Below are 19,720 nucleotides of genomic sequence, written 5' to 3' on the forward strand. Positions count from 1 at the left end.
ACTCAACATTTGCTTCCTGTCCTGCTGGTTAAGGGGGGCCCTGTGTAAACTATATCTGGGGGCCTATAATCCCCAGCTACGCCCCTGTATGTGCTGATTATTATCCTGTTTATTCATGCATCCTAAAACTACATTTGAAATATTAATGTGATGCTGTTTAAAGGTCTCCAGAACTCATGTAATCATTAATTATCACCATGGAAACAACCAAACAGCTTTCCAAACGTGTGGGATTGAATTAACCATCATTAGCAGCTGATTGTGTTTGTGTATGAATAAAATCTCATTAGAAATGTTTTTCTCCTCAAATGTCAGTTTTTATTATTCCACAGAGGAATAAATCCTCTCAGTTTTTTTATTTTATTTAGATAAAATTCAGAAATATCAGTGAAAATGTAACGGTCACGTCTGGTGACATTACTGAATATCATCCTGATGTGTGTGTGTGTGTGTGTTGTGCTTGCTAATTATCCTCCCACTGTGTGTAATAACAAGCCCCTAAAAGCTCGTGAGCGCTGAGCTTCTCGTGCACGCGGAGGTGTTAGGACAGTGGCGGCGGTGTCCGCCCCTCTCCTCTCTGAGAGCTAAAGAGTTAACGGAGGGAGGGAGAGGTGGGTTTGTCCATTCTCCTGCTCGCAGTGACGCGATCATCTCTCCTCTCCTCAACTTTGGGAGCAGACAGCCGAGCCGGACCGAGCTGCCGTCCCCGCGATCTCTTCTTCTTCTTCCTCTCCTTCCGCTCACTTTTCCCGCAGGCTCGCGATGATTTTGACTTTCTCTTCCCATCGGACTCCCCGATGTTGTGCAGTCTACTCCGCGAAGGCGTGAATCTCTGTGAGTAGAGGTGGATCTTCCCGGATATCAAATCAAACAGAAGACTTTGACGGAAATCCCCACCAAATCAAAATGCCGAGGAGGAAACAAGAAGCGCCGAAGCGCGCAGCAGGTACGTTTGTCCAACTCTAGCGTGCGTAAAAGCCATCTTTGTGGACGTGAAAGTGCGGATGGCACCTTTTGTTTTGTAAAGCTCACTTTACACTCACCGCATTTCCGTTTCCACTCCGTGTTCTCCGCTCTAACGATGTCACCGTGATTCGCTGAGGGCTTGTTGGGTCTCCGTACAGCAGAGTGGATCCGTGGGTCGCTCCCACGCCGTGCTGCTCCACTTGTAAACTTTCGCTTCCTTTTGTCCCCGCTCCCCCAGCCTCGGGTTCAGCTCTGATACTCTAAATAACGTGTTTTCGTGATGCTGGGTGCCCGAGGCGTGCCATGAGGGGCACACACGGGCTTTGTGCGCATTTGATCCGAGCGCATAACTTCTTTGCACAAGCTCGGAAAAAAGCCCTACCTCCGAGCTTTTCTCTTCTCTCGGGATAAGATAAACAATTTGAGTGCGCACAATGGGGTTTCGTGGGCTGGAAGGAGCCGTAATCGACAGTTGCCATGTCTGATTTGACGGTTGATTGATTGGCTGTCATGCGGCTTTGATCTGATCCTTCCCGATTTGCATCAGAAAATCACTTCCCACCATGTGCTGCGGGCTCTGACGTCACGTTTAACCACTTTGAAAGAGCCAGTGTACTTTTGACTCTCTCTCACTGTGATGGTCAACTGACTCACTGAAAAGTAAAGAAGGGGGGGACGTGGAGGTTTCACTGCACGCACGCACGCACACTTGGAGCATCACACTCACATGTGCACATGCTCACTAGTTCACTTTAAACACAGGCAGACTAGGGCTGGGCGACGTGGACCAATCGTACCTCTCTGTATCTCAGAATAACGGTGTTGTTTTATATGGATGTAGGAGTTTTGGATCATTCACACTAGAGTAAATCCAGTTTGATGCCACAGAAGACCCACATACCCAGGATGGATCCCAGATCTTTGAGACCAGTTTAACAACAGCGTCTTAAGGCCCATTTACACAGAGCCCGGGAGGTGACGTGATTGTGTGGTTTTTTTTGTACGCACATGCAATTTAGTATCTCGCACGTGTTTTATTATCTCGCGCGTACGTTTAATTCATATCTCGTACATGCGATTTCTCAGTATCTCATGCGCGCGTATTATTGGCGTGCGAGACACTGAGAAATCTCACATACGAGATACTAAATCTCACATACGAGATACTAAATCGCACATACGAGATACTAAATCTCACATACGAGATACTAAATCGCACATTCGAGATACTAAATCTCACATACGAGATACTAAATCGCACATTCGAGATACTAAATCTCACATACGAGATACTAAATCGCACATTCGAGATACTAAATCTCACATTCGAGATACTAAATCTCACATACGAGATACTAAATCGCACATTCGAGATACTAAATCGCACATTCGAGATACTAAATCGCATGTGCGTATTAAGAAAAAACGTTCATGTCACCTCCCTGGCTCCATGCATTTATACTCCCTTTACGTACGAAAATGTATACGTCCTTTTCAAACGTTGTTACCGTCACTGCTCACGTACTTCCCTGCATCCTTTACGTTGGCATGGATGTTAACCAATATATCCACGGGGGGGGGGCTCTCGCTTAAAAGACAAAAACAGAGGCAGTGTTTCTAACCAACTCACAACTTTTCCTCAAAAAGTTCCACCTTTGTTATTTCTTTTGTGTCTCACTAGAGCTAAGTGTCGGGTAGTGACAGTAACACCGCCCCCACGGTTTCTGGTGGTACTGCTCTGTTCGGCCCGTATCCGTGAGCTTTATGGAAACGTGCAGAAATACGGACGAAATGAACGTGGAGCACGGACAGGAGGCTCCATCCGTATCTGTATCCGTATTTAATGTTGAGCATAAATGGGCCTTTAGACCGTCTTATCTGCCTTGATAATAGATCTGTATATAATATTATCCACACATATTTGGTGTCTAGGACTTTTCATCCTCTATGCCTGGTATAAACAGGTCATGAAGTTTCATTTTTGCAAGAATCATTTTAAATTTGGCACTTTTGGACGATCTCTTGTTTATAATAATCCACAAATTGCAGACAAACTCATTAGGGATAAATGATAATGGATTTTACTGATATCCAATGTGATAATATTTTTAAATTCCCATTAACTTATACAGGTTTTGATGTAGATATATAGAAATGCAGTTCAGACCTAAACTGATTGGGGATAAAGCTCAAACTTACTGCCAATATTGGCCGATATATTCATCTTATTATGGTTGAGATTTAAAGCCGATACAGGACGATATTTAAAGCCTATATTGACCATAATTCAAGCCAATATAGGCTGATATTTACAGCTGATACAGGCAGATTAATACACTACACAGAATATGCACTATCGGCTAATAAAGGCTGATATTTACAGCTAATTTAGGCTGAAATTTACAGCCAATAAAGGCCAATACTTTAAAATGATACAGACCAGTATTTACAGCCAATAAAAAATGGTACTTACATTTAAGATTGTCTGATATTTAAAGATGATATAGACCAATATTTACAGTGACACTTCCACCCAGTTACGTCGATATTAACAATACCTGTGGGCCAGTATTTACTGCTGATATCATCCAATATTCACGGCCAGTATAGACCAATGATTACAGCCAGTGAGCAAACATTAACAGCTGATATTTAGCTGTTGATACTTGCAGATATTTCAGCCTATTTAAGGTGAATTACAGCTTATTTGGACAGATATCTATAGCTGATTTAGGCCCATATTTACAGCAGATTTGGGGATATTTACTAGGGGTGGGAATCACTGGTGGCCCCATGATACGATATTATCATGATACTTGGGTCACGATTTGATATTATTGCAATTTTAAACATTTTGCATCAGTCAGTGTTCAGTCAGTGTTGCGATACCATATATATATATATTTTTTCAACTGTTTAGCTGATTCAGCATTAGTCTTGTCCTCATGTTTGTCATATTTCTGCAGTATTTTATTCTCATGTAGCACTTCTTGCTAACCTCATGTGTCGTGTTCATCTCATTCGTGCCCTGCTTTCATCCCTAACGCCCTTCCCCTGTTCCCGCCATGTTTGTTACTTTCTCCTGCTCTATAACCGTCACCTCTGCCAACCTCACTGGACAAACAATTTTATTTTATTTTTCCTTTATCATGGACTTCAGTTCATAGCAGCAATTGATTTGAACGAAAAAAATGATACTTGGTGGACGAGACAATTCGATATATCACTAGACAAAATACCCCGATACTATGCTGTATTGACTTTTTCTCCCACCCCTAGTATTTACATGTATTTTAAATCTAAGCGGTAGTTTTCCTACCCTCTAATGGTGCTAATTAACCTCCTAAGATTATACGTACATGTACCGTCCCCATGCTGTTTAGTTATATGCATCCCTAAATCTACTATGCATTGTCTAAATAGTACAAAAACATTGCAGCATATCTGGCAACATGTTTTATCGTCTTAAATCCCCCGTGGTTCAAACTGATCACTTCTGTTATTTTAGTGATTATTCTAGGGGTGTCAAAAAGTACAGAAACGTGATCTTCAGTCAGTTTTTAACCTAAAGAAAAAGGGAAAAAATGTCCTAACTGCACAAATATGTGTCCAAAATATTGAAAGAAGAAACTCACACATATCCACAGTAAGAAAAAGAAATAGCCCAATATTAGGCGTCCAGGACATTAAATCAGCATACATCAGGGTTTTTTTTCTACTTTTTTTTCTATAAATCTCTTTAACAACTTCAGGCTTGCTCAAAACTACCAAAAATTCAATAATTCTCAGAGTTTTAACCCTTTTAATGCTAGTTTGATTATTTGAAATATTTTGTTTTTTTAATTGGTTTTGTTATTTTCCATATAATAAATAGCAGAAAGATGGGGCTTTAGGGGTGATAAGAGTCTTGGATGGGTCAAAGATTAGCAACAAAACTGATTTGATTGCATTGGGGTTTTTTTTACGTAGTGCCAAAAAGTAGTAGTTCCCAAAAAGTTGCCAACACATTTGCACTCTGTAGATGGTGTACAGGAGTTTCCCTGCAATTTTGATTAGTTAAATCAATGAATTGCCGATTACTGGGTGTCTTGGACTTCTCCTCGGTTGCTGTTTTAAGAAACGGGTCTAAACCTGGTTTGATTTTTGCTATCAAAGTTTGGCGATTTTGGTCCATTTCTTGTTTGAAATCATGAAAAACTGCAGACAGAGAGTTGCCTTGCTAGTTTCACCCACTTTCCCAAATGTTGCCAACATGTTTGTGCAATCTAGAGGTTGCACCGGAGTTTCCTTGCACTGCTCTATGTTGGGTGTTTAGGACTGCTGTTTTTGTTGGCATTGTAGTTTGATTTTCTCTAATAAAAATTTATGTTAATAACCCTTTATTAGATCACTAATCCAGTGAACAGCCCTGCCTGTGTTTAGATGATTCTGTGCTCTATTAATGTCTGCTTCTGGCCCTCATAATCATCGGTATCCTGCCGTTATAAACGCTGCTGCCTTCATCTGGCTCGGTTTCTGTCTCTTCTAAAGTGGCGGCGTTGCCCAGCCCTAGCACAGACGCACACAGAGTGGGCAGAGGGGGCGGGAGGAGTGGGTTAGAGGTTGTAAAAGGAGCCGTGTGCTATGTAATGGAGGGGAGGAATGGGTTTGCTCTGTCAGACCGGGCCGTCACAACGGCTTTGTTTCATGTTTGATTTAATTGTCTCTCCCCTGACAGGCCCATTCATCAATGGCTTTAATGGTCAATCAGAGACAGGCTGAGTGAGTGCTCCCATTCTGTTTAGCCATAAGCTGGCCTGGGCTTTTATTTCATCAAAATGCCCCAGCCTAATGTACATGCTCAGTGGCTCAGAGTGGCCGCGGGGAGCACATAAAGAATGACTGAAAGCTTTCTGATTTCAGATCAGCGAGGAGGATGTTTTTTCTCCTCCACACGCCTGTTTCTCTGTTGTCGACGGCGAATAAAGGCTGTAATGTGGATCGTTTAGTGTTTTTAGAAAACAACTTTTTCTCCCTGAAACCACGCTCCTTTGTTCATTCATTCATCTATTCATTTCTTCATTTTTTCATGCTCCCCTTCCAACCCCGTCAGTCAGCCTGTGCAGCTGCAAGTTATAAAGTTGTCAACTGTTCAGTGGCACACAAAGGGTGATGATGAATTGATTGCAGCACAGAGCATGGTGATAGAGAGAGCAAAGAAAAGGATGACAGATGATGGGCCTTGATTAGGGACTTAGGGGGAGAGTCAGCCCACTGCAACCTTGAGACTTGCATGAAAAATCCCCCTCCCGCCCCCTCCACGCTCCACGTTGCTCTCTCATTGTCTCTCCACCACACACTCCCTCTCTCTCCTTCCTTCCTCTGTCTGAGAGGCTTTCTCTCTCCGCAGTCGAAAACTTGTTTTGCCTGCTTCATTAGCGTTGCTCCAATTAGCCGTGAGGCTGATGGAGTCCTGACAGGCCCTGTGATTGGAGATGACAAGCTCGGGGTGCCCAGCCCAATGAGGTTTGCCACCACTTTGATGTAATCAACTTGATATTACACAGAGCCGCTCGCCTTTGGTTGTGCTGTAACTCAATTTTCCGCTGCAGGTGACAAATGGGCCTGCCTACCTGGGTCAGGTCTGAGTGCTCTTAACAACCGAGGGCAGCTGGCCACGTAAACAGCCCAGCAAACATGAGAAAGAGACTCTCCCAGCTGTGGAAATACAGACCTGCTTCCTCTGTGGCTGCTGATTACCTCTGCCACAAACCAGAGGCCGCCAGCTGACGGGCGAAAAACTCCAAACGGAGAGATGACGGCGGCCCGACAACACGGGGGCAATGAGGCTTGAATTTAACTGTTCACCTGGACCGTGCACATCTGCAGGAGTGCTGCATGTGTCCGTGCACGTCTGCAGGAGTGCTGCATGTGTCCGTGCACGTCTGCAGACTCTGCATGTGTCCGTGCACGTCTGCAGACCCTGCGGGACTGCTACATGTGTTCGTGCACAGCCAGGCTTCCCTCTGTCGCTGTTGCCCATGATGCCCAGGTGGATGTGAAATAAATCCCACTCAGTGGACATGTGAAACAGTCCACCTAGGGTGTCAGACTTCCATCAGGCTGATTAAGATCTTGCGTCAGGATGTTTGCAGGTGTCTAGCCACTTCCTGTTGAAGACATCCCACCCTATTTAATAAACTGCTAGCTTGATAAAAGTCTGGGATTTGTTGACTGCCCCTTGCCCTCCAGTCCACCTGTCTTTGAAATGGATGTATGATGCACTTTTTCCAGAGTACAGGCTCAAAATTGGGCCTAAAAATGTCGATTGCAGGGATTCAAGGTCGTGAAATTCTTTCCAAGAATCAAAGACAAATGGAAAACACTTAGGAATTACCCATGGTAAGTTTTTAAGGCTGCTGTGTTCATTGTTTTGCTCTCAGTGTTGGAAAAGGCCTCGTAAGTCTGTGCACAATGCTTGAACATCAGGATGGTGGGGGTGCCCAGTCTGTGGATCCAGGGTTGGAAAAAGTTGGGATGCCTGGGTCAGCCCACATTGAACAGTGTTTCCCATGCATTAACCATACTTGAGTGGGCCATTTGAGCCACCCAAGTATATTTGCTGACCATTTTCTGTCTGTTTTTAAGAATACATAGACAGTCACTGTCTGCACGAGTGAGACAGAAACACCAGAAAGTTTTTAAATGCATCAGTTGAGGTGCATTTAGGGCTGCAGGATATTGGCTTTTGTAGCTATCTGATATTTCCAAACTCATTTTATCCGATATTTACTCTCCGTTTTTATTGTAAAGAACACCAAGTGTGTCTGGTACAAAGAGACTGAGCCAATCAGAGCTGAGAGTGGAAGTAGTTGTTTTACATTTGGGGCTTCGTTAAAAAAATATTCAGTCTCCTGAAGCGTGCATGCCGCCCCAGACAGCCACCTTTACCTGATAGTGCATTTTGATGATATTTGAGGCTATTACTTAATTCATTCTGCTGATTTGTACGGCTAAAGCAGCTCATCAATAAAATCACACAGTCATGTTTCTTTCTCCAAATTAAAACCTGTCCTCTCCCAGTCAGACATAGAAAAAGTCCTCCACGCCCTCATGTTCTCCCGCCTAGATTACTGCAACTCACTTCTTTCCGGTATTACCCAAAAATCTCTTTCTGCCTCCAACTGGTCCAGAATGCAGCCGCTAGGCTTCTGAGTGGTTTTAACAGACGGCATCACATCAGCCCAATTTTAGCGTCTTTACATTGGCTTCCTGTTAGTTTTAGAATTGATTTTAAGATTTTACTCATTATTTTTAAAGCACTGAAGAGTTTGGCTCCAATATATGTAACAGAACTTTTAACCCCCTATGAGCCAGCCCGCACCCTGAGATCCTCAGGTGGGGGCCTCCTGGTCGTTCCAAAGTTGAGACTTGTAACTAAAGGTGACAGGGCCTTCTCCATCAGGACCCCTCAACTTTGGAACAACCTACCTGAGGAGAAAAGGCTTGCAGAAACAGTCACTGCTTTTATATCGCTTCTTAAAGTTCATTTTATAGACTGGCTTTTACGTGATGTCATCTTCTCACTCATTCGTATTCCTTTAATCATCGTTCTGACTTTTTATCTCCACTTTTATTATTACATTACTGCTACTTTTGCTGTTTTACTGTTATTATCATTGTTGCTATTAATTCTCTACCACTTCTAATTTTTAGCTTGTTTTAACACCTTTTACTCTTCTTATTCTTGTTTTAATATCTCTTACACCTCTTAGTGTTTTGATTCTCTGTATCTATGATCTTGACTTTTTATTTAGGTTGATCTTACTGGTTTTTGCTTTTGCCCTCTTGATGCTTGTAATATTTTAGTGTTTTCCTTCCTCTATTCTCTTACATTTATTTTTCCTTTACGATTTCACTTCTTTTAATGTTTTTAGTTCTTATTACCCCCGCCAAGGAGGTTATGTGATCGGATGGGTTTGTTAGTTTGTTTGTTAGCAACATAACTGAAAAAGTTATGGATGGATTTTGATTAAATTTTTTTAGGAAATGTCAGGAATGGCAGAAGGAAGAACTGATTAGATTTTTGGAGTGATCTGGATCACTGCCTGGATCCAGTATTTTTTTAAAGGATTCTGTACTATTGGGAGATAGGGCTAATGGCAAAAGTCTGCACTGTTACCACTTTACACCAGGAGATGGCGGACATGAGAAACTTCAATCCCAGCAGCATTTTTGGGTGTGTTTCTATTCCAAGTTTTGAAGTTTATGGAGTTTGAAAGACGCACCCCCGGTGGAGGAGACGAGTCAGAGCATAACAGAGAGAAAGACAGCGAATTGTAGCGAGAATACTCACAATGCTGGGAGGAATAGAGGAATATTCACCCTCTGCCATGACTTCCAGTCCAGTGAGACCATGGGTGAGACTGTCAGTGCATCTGTTGGCACCAGCAGGCAATGCTTCCACCATGACAGTCCACCCATAGCGAAGCCAATGCTTTGCCTCACCATATTTCCACCCCACCGGGGAGGGAGTATTCAGTGAATGCCATGGTGGGGGGCACATGGGGACGGATCCAGGAATTTTTTGAAGGTTTCTTCACTATTGGGTGATAGGGCTAATGGTGGAGGTCCGCGCTCTCCGAGTTCTTTTCTGGTTATTGCTATTATTAATTCTTTACCACTTTTAATTTTTAGCTAGTTTTAATAACTTTTACTCTTCTTATTCCTGTTTCTATATTCTCTATATCCATGATCTTGACTTTTTATTTAGGCTGATCTTACTGGTGTTTGCTTTCACCCTCTTGATGCTTGTGTAATTTTAGCGTTTTCCTTCCTCAGACTTATTCTCTTACACTTATTTTTCCTTTATGATTTTACTTCTCTTAACGTTTTTAGTTTTTATTGCTTCTCTTTTACTTGCCTTTTAAAACTTCAGTCCTGTTGGTCTCAGGTTTTGCGGTTGGGTTCCTGTGTTGTCCGGGTACTCGTGGGTTCTTATGTATTTGTTTTAGTGGCGTCTCAGGTTGTCTCAGCTTTGGCGATGTGAACTTTTAGCTCTAATAATGTCTCAGTAATGTTGTTGTTGGGCTAAACACGTAGTCTGGGTTTTGATCTTGTCTAGGTTCTCTTCCCTTGAGTGTTCTCTTGTTGTTGTCTTTTTCTCTTGTTGGGTTCTGCTGCGTTGTTTTTCTGCATATCAAAGAACTTTGTAAACTCTTGCTTTTAAAAGGGCTATATATCTAAAATTATTATTAATGTCAGTTTTAGCAGAAATGTATCTTTCCTAAGTTGTGATGTTTCATGTTAAAATGAAGCTTCATGTGCTGTTGGTTCACATTTTTCTGCAGCTTCTTCAGTGTCTCCCACAGATTGACACTTAAGCGGGCCACCCATGTAGATTTAAAGCCCCCCAAGTATATTTGCCCTCCTTCTGTGAACACACCATTTAGGTGCAATGGCAATTAATCAGGTTTAAGTTTCATTGACAGTGTTGTCATCCCAGCATTATAAAACTAAACAAGCTGATTAAACCATCTGTGCTCTGGGCCTTGTTCCACTTGTCTTGGTTTGTAGGAAATCTTTTTTTTTTTCTTATATTTTGACCATAAAAGTATTTTTTGTTTCTTTTTTGTTGTTATATAGCATTGTTTTTATATATTTGTTTTTTCACGCGTTTGTTTTCCTCTGTTGTTTGCAGAAAGGTGTGTCATATAAATGCATGTGATGCAGAAGTTAAAGGATGAACACACAGTCTAAGCAGAATCATGATCCTAGTGCCAATCAGTGTCAGATCTTTGCAGAAGTACATTTATTTTCTTTTTTTCCCCAAAAATATTCATTTATATTAGAAAAACTCACTCCTAAACTCTCATTTTCTCTGCATTTTCCTTGATAACCAAGCAAGCAGACTTATGACTATTTATGTGTTATATTGTAATCCAGGGTGGGACGGCCATCTCTACCACTGGCATGGTTCTGTAGGACCGTCTCACCTGTACAGTCCGTCTGCAGAAACCTGCAGCCTTCCTGTGGTCAGGAGTGCTGCATGTGTCGCTGCCCTGTCAGGCCCTCCTCTGCCATAACTCGTGTCCTGTGTGAATGTAAGAGAGAAGAGTGGAGCACAGGAGGAGAGCGTTGAAGTGGTCTGATCTGGACCGGACTCTGCAGCAACAGTCTCTTCTTTCTGCAGGCTCAGGGTTACAGCTGCCAGACTGGCAGACATCACTCACGTCTATCATTAAGTTTGTGTGCGTGCGTGTGCTAAAATCAGTGAGCATGCACTTTCTGATTCGCCGGGTTGGAGAGTGTGTGTACGTGTGGTTTGGCCAGTGATGACAGGAATTGTAACCGGAGACCACCTGCAGGGGTCAGGCCGTAATTCTCTGAACTCTTTAGGCCTTCTTCGTTACTCTTAGTCTTCCTCTTTCTCCTCTCGGTGTTTGGACGTCACCTCTGCTGCACTTTCAGACTCACAGCAGCCCGGCACGCAAACCTGCTGGGTCAGGAGGAACCCAGGTGTGAAGCAGGAAAGTGGACCAGGTTTTAGGTGGACTGACACTTTAAGTGTGCTTCACTGTGTCCCATTCCATCCCTAACAGCTAAGCCAACCCTGCCAAACCCTCCAGGACTAGAGTGTTCTGGTTCTAGTTGGGGTGGAGCGATTGGGCAGTGTTAGGGCTACGTGGCCCTTAAAAGAGTTTTTCCACTGGAATACTCCAAACGGGGTGTTATCTTTGACTTTTGTGATTGGATGGTTGATAAGATGGCTGCTGTAGTTTCATTTTTAATCAGGGTAATTATTAGGACATCTTAAGTTTAATGTTTTATTGTATTTAAATGAGCACTTAAAAAAACTCCCAGTAGAAATGCCCTGCATGATAGATCCAATTTTAGTCGTGATTTTAGGCTGTGCCTAAAACCGCCTAAGGCTGCAGTTATTCCTGCATTCAGAAGAACTGTAAAGGTTTACTAGAATGCATGCAGAAGGACTTTAAGTTTACAACAGTAGTAGAAGTACCTTTATTTTTGCTAAGTGCAGCCTTTAATGCTGTTTTTATGTAGTTATGTAGTTGCACAGCCAGTGATTGCACTATTGGAAAATATTAAGTTATTTTGAAAGCAGCACAAAAATCACAGTTTTTAAAATATTTCTAATGCTACATAATATTTGCATTAGAGCTGGGCGATTACCTGAAAATTAGATTAAATCACAACACTGCCTGCTGCAGTTTTCTAATCACAAAAGGTGCATTCTTCTTTAAGACAGATAGAAACTTTATTAATCCTTTGCAGGAAATTGCTTTTGTTACAGCATCAGACAGCCCATCATCACAGAAAAACACATCATTGACAAATATTCATAAAACAGATATAGCCGACACACGTGCACACAAATATACTTCTGAAATTTTGGTCAAAATACCAGTTCGACACTTCTTAGCAGCAGAGATGTTCTGCATTACATAATAGTCATAATAGTCGTTTTAGAATAGTCTACAAAAATCCTTCTTTCTTCCTTTATATGAGGGCTGAACGATTCAGGAAAATAATCTGATTTTTTTTTACCCAATATTGCAATTGAGATTATTTCTTAAGTTCCTCATCTCATGCATTTTACAACAAAAAAGCAATAATTCATTCTATACTATAACCAACATAATATTAGATTAAAGTAGGGCTGAACTATTTTTAAAAACATAGCTAAATGTGATTTTTTTTTTTTTTTTTTACTCATTTTGCAAATGTGATATGACCTGTTGTAATTAAGGTAATGATATTTTTTATATATCTCATATTTAAAAGAAAAACATACAAAAATGAAGAAAATATAATTTTTTACACTATTCTAAAACATAAGGAACTAGAATGATTGCATGATTTGTCATGCATAACGTCTCTGCTGCAAAAAACAAGTTTTAAACTGGTATTTTGACACAAATTTCAGGTTAAAGAACTATTGCCCCTTCTGTGATTTGAAAATTGCAGCAGGCCATTTTGTGATTTAATCTAATTTGCGATTATTGCCCAGCCTTAATTTTTATTTAAATATGAGAATGGCAATACAACGATTCATATCCAGTTTGCAGTACGAGTCAAAATCATCAGAAATATATAAGTATTTTTTCAAAATAGTTCAGCCCTTGTTTAGTCTAATAGTGTGTTGGTTTTAAAGAAGAGTGTTTTATTTTTTGTGTTTGTTGGAAAAAAACATAACATGAGGAACTTAAGGAATAACTGCATTTCAAATCACAATTACAATATTGGGTGAAAAAATCACGCAAAAATTCTCCTAAATGGTCCAGCCCTGATGTGCATGCACTAATTCTGGTGTCTGTTTACATATAATGCCACTGAGGACTGTCGCTGATGGATCAGGAACTGGAGGGTCATCTACCGACTACCAGCCTGGCTGATTATCGCTGCAGATATTTGGCATTTATCGATTATTGGTGCCGGCATTTTTCTTCCTCTATAATCGCCCAAACTTAGTCAAATCATCGGCTCCACTGCTGTGTCTCCCCTTCTGGTTTTGTCTTCACTCTCCACTGTCTGATGCCCCGCCCACAACACAGTCTGACTGGCTAATGTCACACAACTAGCAGCCAATCAGCACTGAGGTCTGTGCTGACAGAGGGAGTGTTAGAACTATATCTTTTATTTTTGATCAGAATAGCACATGCACAGCACATAAAGGACAGATCATTTCACCAGTTTCAGGTTGATCTGCTGTCAGCTGCGATATTATTGGGTGGGTTTTTTTATGGTGGCTAAGCACAGGAAGTTAAACAGTTCATGTGTGGTTTCATGTGAAATCTTGTGGTTTCGCGCCTCACTAGTGAACTCTCCTTCATCAGTGGTGCCGTGGTATCTCTGTGACTCACTGACCTCCTCATGACCTGTGACGTGTTCCACATGAGGAGCCGTAGTGTCGATCGTGATGATTTACCATCAGGAGTTTCTGCATGGAGTAGTATTTTGTAGCTGACCGGATGTTTTGCACGTTCTTCCTCCTGTTTGGGTCCCTCTGCTCTACGTGGATTGATGCTTTGTGGCAGAAACCAAAATAAACCTGGCAGGAATCTCAAACAGAGCGGGGCAGAGCGGCGCTATTAGGAAGTGTCAGAGGCAGACGGGAGCAAGAGCAGTGGAGCTGCAGGGCGACTCTGAACATCTCACTGTGATTATTGTGACTCTTACTCCAGAGCTCACATGAGCTGTTGTATCGAAGGGAATTATCATATTTATGTCATTCTCATTATAATATGTAAAACGTCCAAAGTAAGGAAACTAGGAGTATTTTGCAAACTAATTTTAAAAAAGACACAAATGTTTGCATGATGTGTAGAGTGTGAAATCTCTGCAGCTGTAAAAACTGTCAGCACTGTGCAGAACTTTTAGGCAGACTCAGACGAGTACGCTGCCTGAGGACAGGAAGGAGGATTGACACAGCCCAGGTCCTGCTCTGGAGGTCTTAATTATTACCAGGGGCATGGGGAAATAACATAATAAAACACACAGCTTAGGGGCGGAGTTAGGGGTGGATGTGGTGAGGTTAGTTCAGCCTATGGCACCGTCCAGGCAGGTAGTAGGACCGGGGCCCCCGGTCGTGCTGCGGACATCCAGAGGACCAGATAACTGATGCTGGTCTCTGGGTCACCAGGCCCCAACAAAGGAAATGCTGCTTGGGTTTGACCTTGGCAGCCCAGAGGTGGAACATGAGGACCTGTGAGGAACCCTCAGTGACCTGCAGGCCTTAAACGTACACACATGACTGTATGTTTAACTGGTATTCTGACGCACATCTCCGTTTAAAGAAATATTTTAAAATAAAAACTGCAGCAGGACACACTGTAGTTTAGTATAAATTTAGATTAACTGCTCAGTTTTACTAAAAAGGGAGCGATTCGCTCCACATTACTGCAGAAAATGAGTTGGTGCAACCATTATGTTACTGTTTCTAAATGAATAAACACATAAATAAATACTCATTCAACTTAAAGAAGAAGTGGTTTGAAGCAGGCAACAATAAAAAATTAATTTTGTTGTTTTTTAAAGAAGGCCCAACAGTGAATATTTAGATTTTTCTTTTAAAATCTGGTCAGAACTGCTTAAATTTGGGATGGACTTTAATTTACTGCCCTTCTTCTGCTGGCCCTGCCCACATTTCTCCTGTTTCCTCCCTGATCTTCAGCCCAGGATAGGAGTAGGGGTAAGAATTAGAAATGGTACGGGCCGACGTGTGTAAATGATGATTCTAATAACGATTCTTAGATGCATCCTGATGTGGAGGTGGAAGATTCTGAATCATTTTATCGTGTCACAGTAATCGATAATAATTTGAATATTTAATCCTGTGGAATAGCAGGAACAAAAAGGTGAAACTTTGACACACACATAAAAAAAAAGATTTAGATTACCAGCTGTTCATCTGTGAAAAAGACATTTTTATGTTTGTAATATCAGAAATATTTAAAGGAAAGGACGCTGCTACCTCTGCTTCAGTGCGGTTTCCATTAGAAGATGGTGGAAATTCAGTTTATCTCTTTTATTCTAAACACAAATGTAATGCTTTTATTACACAGTGAGAGCAACAGAAAGGTACAAAAAATCCCAAGTGCATCAAAATGCATCAATAATCAAATCTAAACCCTGTGAATTATAATTGAATCGAATTGTGAGGTTCCTAAAGTTTCCCACCTCTAAGTTTAAGTATTTCGTGTTTTCAGTCAGGATGTCAGGCTGTGCAGTTATATACCTGTAAGGCCTTTTAGCTGTCAGCAGTGCCACTGTTTTATTTTGTAGGAGTACTTTTAGTTTCAAAACAGAAATACACATTTTTTTGTTATTTTGGAAGCAGTGCTGTAAAAACTTCAGGTTTTGTATTTTTTTCATATTTCTGTCTTGAGTTGAGATCTTCACACTTCAAACTAGAGCTGAACAATTCTGGGAAATAATCCAGTTGCATTTTTTCCGCCAGTATTGCAGTTGTGATTTGATATGCGATTATTCCTTAACTTTCTTTTATACCTAAACAAGGGCTGAACGATTCTTTAAGTGTCTCATTCTGATGATTTTGACTCGTATTGTAAATTGGACATCAATTGTTGCATTGAAGGGTTTTGGTCATTCTTATGTTTAATAAGAAAAAAGTACAAAAATGAAGAATTGTAGGATTTATTGTAGATTTTTTTTAATGGCATCTGAATGATTGTATGATATGTCATGCATAACATCTGCTGCAAAAAATAGAAATAAAACTGCTATTTTGACACAAATTTCAGGTCAAAGAAATATTGCACCATTTGCGGTTTTAAAATTGCAGCAGGCCATACTGGATTTTATTTAATTTTCCATTAATTTCCCAGCTCTACTTCAAACTCTCAATATTTTCCTCGATAACCAAGCAAGTAGACTCATGATACCATTTATGTATTATATTGCAATTGCAGCTGCATTTTACAATATTGTCCATTATAACTGCACATTTGTACCAAACCGTGCTGCACAAGTATTTGTGAATAACTCTGATATGAAAGCTCGTTGCTAGAGCTCTAAAAATCTGCTGATAGTGAAGTAGATTTAAAAGCACATCTTCTTATATTATTCTTACATGCGGGGATCGTGTGCAGAGAAGGATCCTTTTTAACTCAACTTAAACAAAGAACCTGAGTAAATCTGTTGATCCGTCCTCGTGTTGACGGTCTCAGGGTTGGAGCGTTTCGAGCACGCTCTGCAGAGATGGGAGCACATGTGTCGTTGTAAGAGCAGCAGTGAAAATGAAGTGCGCTGTTGTTCTGTCTGTCTGCTTCCTGTTGTTTGTGTGTGAAAGCTCGTCCTCATGGAAGCAGCAGGCAGAGATTTGGGACTTAATTGTTTAACCGACAGACGGACTGACAGCGTTACTGAGCTCCAACAACAATACGCCTCCGCTGGCGTTGTTTGCAGGTGTGAGCGCGGCAAATGTTTTGGCCTTGCAGGCCCCGTTGCTAATGAAAGTCCTGTTGCTGGATTCCGGTGAGGTTGAGTCACGTCTGTGATCTATGTGTCTGATAAGTGCATACCTAATGAGGCTGCGAGCACACATGGGGGGGGGTCTGACGGAGTGTTTCCCACAGGTATTGACAGATGCCTTTTTGTTTTTGCCATAGGCCCTGACTCCATAAATCCTGCCTGTGTAATGATAACAGTGCCACCCTGAAAGAGAGAGAGACAGAGAGAGGGCACGGGGGGAGGGGGGGAGGAGAGAGGGGGCGAGGAAATGGGCCTTCTCCTCTTTTGAACACACACTTGGCGGATGTCAGGCCGTGGGGCTGGGCGAGCGAGAGAGAGAGAGCGAGAGAGAGGACTGTGAGGGCTGGATGTGTGTCACAAACGGTGTAAACTTTGGCAGCTATTTCAGATTTAGTCTTGGTCTTTAGACCATGACACGGTTTCAGATGAGACCGGTTTAGTCATTTTTACTCTTTATTGTTTTAGTCAGTAAAAACTGCCTTACATTTTAGACACAACTTTTCATCAGAGCAGTTTCAGCAAACTAATTTCATATCTAAATCATTCACATAAAAGAATTTTATTCAAATTTAAACACCAGGAACAATTGCATTAATTTAAAGAAGTGGATGAAATGGCCCTGACCTTACAAAGCAGCTGAATTTTCCAGAATCCATCTCTGTCATCAGACAAACCCTTCTGAAAGCTCCACTCCACATTTGTTAAATAGCACATTGTTCGGACCAATCAGCGTCATCTGAGGAGAATGAGGCGGGAGCTGTGGGCGGGGCTTAGCTGTATTCAAAGCTGTTTGCTATGGCTGCCTATGCTATGGCAGGAAGAAGCCCCGTAGAACGGATTCCCAATTAAACCATTTAAACAGCTATTTACACATCCTTACCTGCCATTGTTGAGTAAACAAGCTAAATGTGGCTAGCTGTTAGCTACCTGCTACCTCCATTATCGAGCATACAAGCTAAATGTGGCTAGCTGTTAGCTACCTGCTAACTCCATTATTGAGTATACAAGCTAAATGTGGCTAGCTGTTAGCTACCTGCTACCTCCATTATTGAGCATACAAGCTAAATGTGGCTAGCTGTTAGCTACCTGCTACCTCCATTATTGAGTATACAAGCTAAATGTGGCTAGCTGTTAGCTACCTGCTACCTCCATTATTGAGCATACAAGCTAAATGTGGCTAGCTGTAAGCTACCTGCTACCTCCATTATTGAGCATACAAGCTAAATGTGGCTAGCTGTTAGCTACCTGCTAACTCCATTATTGAGTATACAAGCTAAATGTGGCTAGCTGTTAGCTACCTGCTACCTCCATTGTGGTGGTGATGTCAGTCCGGCCTCTCCTGGTATATTTGATTCTTTAACAGGGCCATATTTGTATAGACGGGTCTATAGCTATATAAATAAAGTTATTGTATTGTATAAACTCGTGTGTTGTCTCCACACATCTAGAAGTCGCTCCTCCATCGCTGACGTCCATCTATCCTTCTGCTTTACTCTCATTTCCGTGGCTGGGTTTGTTGTGCTTCCTGTTTCAGTCTGGTCAGCCTGCTCCCTGATTGGCTGTCTTCTGTTCCACATAACATTCCCTCTCATGCCTGCTGTACTCCCCTCAGAATAAATACTGAAGTCGGAGCTACTTTGTCTTCTGAGCCGATCAGAGAGGGTAGAATCGCTCTAAACACACTTCACACCAGAGGGAAATCTGTTCAGATAATCTGTAAAACCATCAGGTAATCCGGTCTTTGCTGACTCTGGTCTGAGGGGGGAATCCGACCAGGATCAGCACGTTTGTCTGGTAGTGTGTACTCTGTTTGTGCATCTCAGTGCAGTGCTAAGTCACTTTGTCCAGTTAGCAAATGAGCATTTATCCTGCTGATTTAAACACAGATTGTGTAACGTTCTTACTAAGAAAGTTTCAGTCTTAGACAAAGTGGATGTGTTTATGTTGGATTGGATGATGATGCACTGATTAGCTGGAAATCTCTTTTATGTTGTTGCTTGTTTTTAGCATGCTAGCCTAGTTTTATTAAGGAAAATCAAGCCTACTTTCCATCAGAGTTTTTCTATCAAAGATCTTTTTTTTTGGCTCATTATTATTTCGTCTTCATCCTGGATTAAAGGTTGCTGACGAACATTTTTCATCACATTTTTCTCCTCTGAAACTGTCTGATCACAGACCAGGAAAGCGTTTCCTTTCAGGGTTTCAGCTGAGACTGCCGTCTGAGGCCGAGCTTTGTAAAAATAGTCCCGCCGCTGTTGTGATAGATGCAGCTGTACTGTGGCGACAATTGGGACAGGCTGGATCCCTCCAACCCCACCTCCCACCCACTCACCCACCCTCTCTCTCTCTCTCTCCGTCTCCCACCCCTCCCAGAGGTGGCGAACGTCACGGCGTGGTTGGATGTGTTCTCTTTTCGGGGAAACTGAGCCGCTCCGGTCTTCAGGGGTCCTGAAACCCAATCCAGGAGGAGAATAGCCCGGCCATGCCAGAGAGCCGATTTCCTTTTCAACAGAGTCATTTATCACTGACCCACCCTTCGCTTCTGACACGGTGACGTGTGTCATTTATCAAACGGGCTTTACCAGACACACAGAGCGAGGGGGGAGGAGGAGGGGGGGGCAAAGAGAGAGTGAACGAAGGGAAACAAGACAGAGAGTGGACAGAGAGAGACAAAGAGGAGAGGAATGAGGTGTAGAGTCAGAGGAAGGAGAGGAGATGAGCGTGTGAGAGAGCGTTTCCAGGAGGGAGTTTTCCTGAAGCG

The 19,720-nt window shown here is 42.0% G+C and overlaps 1 protein-coding gene across 1 annotated transcript in view; it reads left to right on the plus strand.

Annotated features, from left to right (window-relative positions):
- The first annotated feature begins 646 nt into the window (after nt 1-646).
- LOC121514751 (teashirt homolog 3-like) overlaps nt 647-19,720 on the plus strand; it is a 52,602-nt gene continuing 33,528 nt past the window's right edge. The window contains exon 1 of the mRNA XM_041795038.1: nt 647-946. Within this exon, the coding sequence (XP_041650972.1) occupies nt 907-946 (40 nt within the window). The 5' untranslated portion in view covers nt 647-906. The remainder of the gene's footprint in view (nt 947-19,720) is intronic.

This window comes from Cheilinus undulatus, linkage group 9 (genome assembly GCF_018320785.1).
Source record: "Cheilinus undulatus linkage group 9, ASM1832078v1, whole genome shotgun sequence".
Lineage (NCBI taxonomy): Eukaryota > Metazoa > Chordata > Actinopteri > Labriformes > Labridae > Cheilinus > Cheilinus undulatus.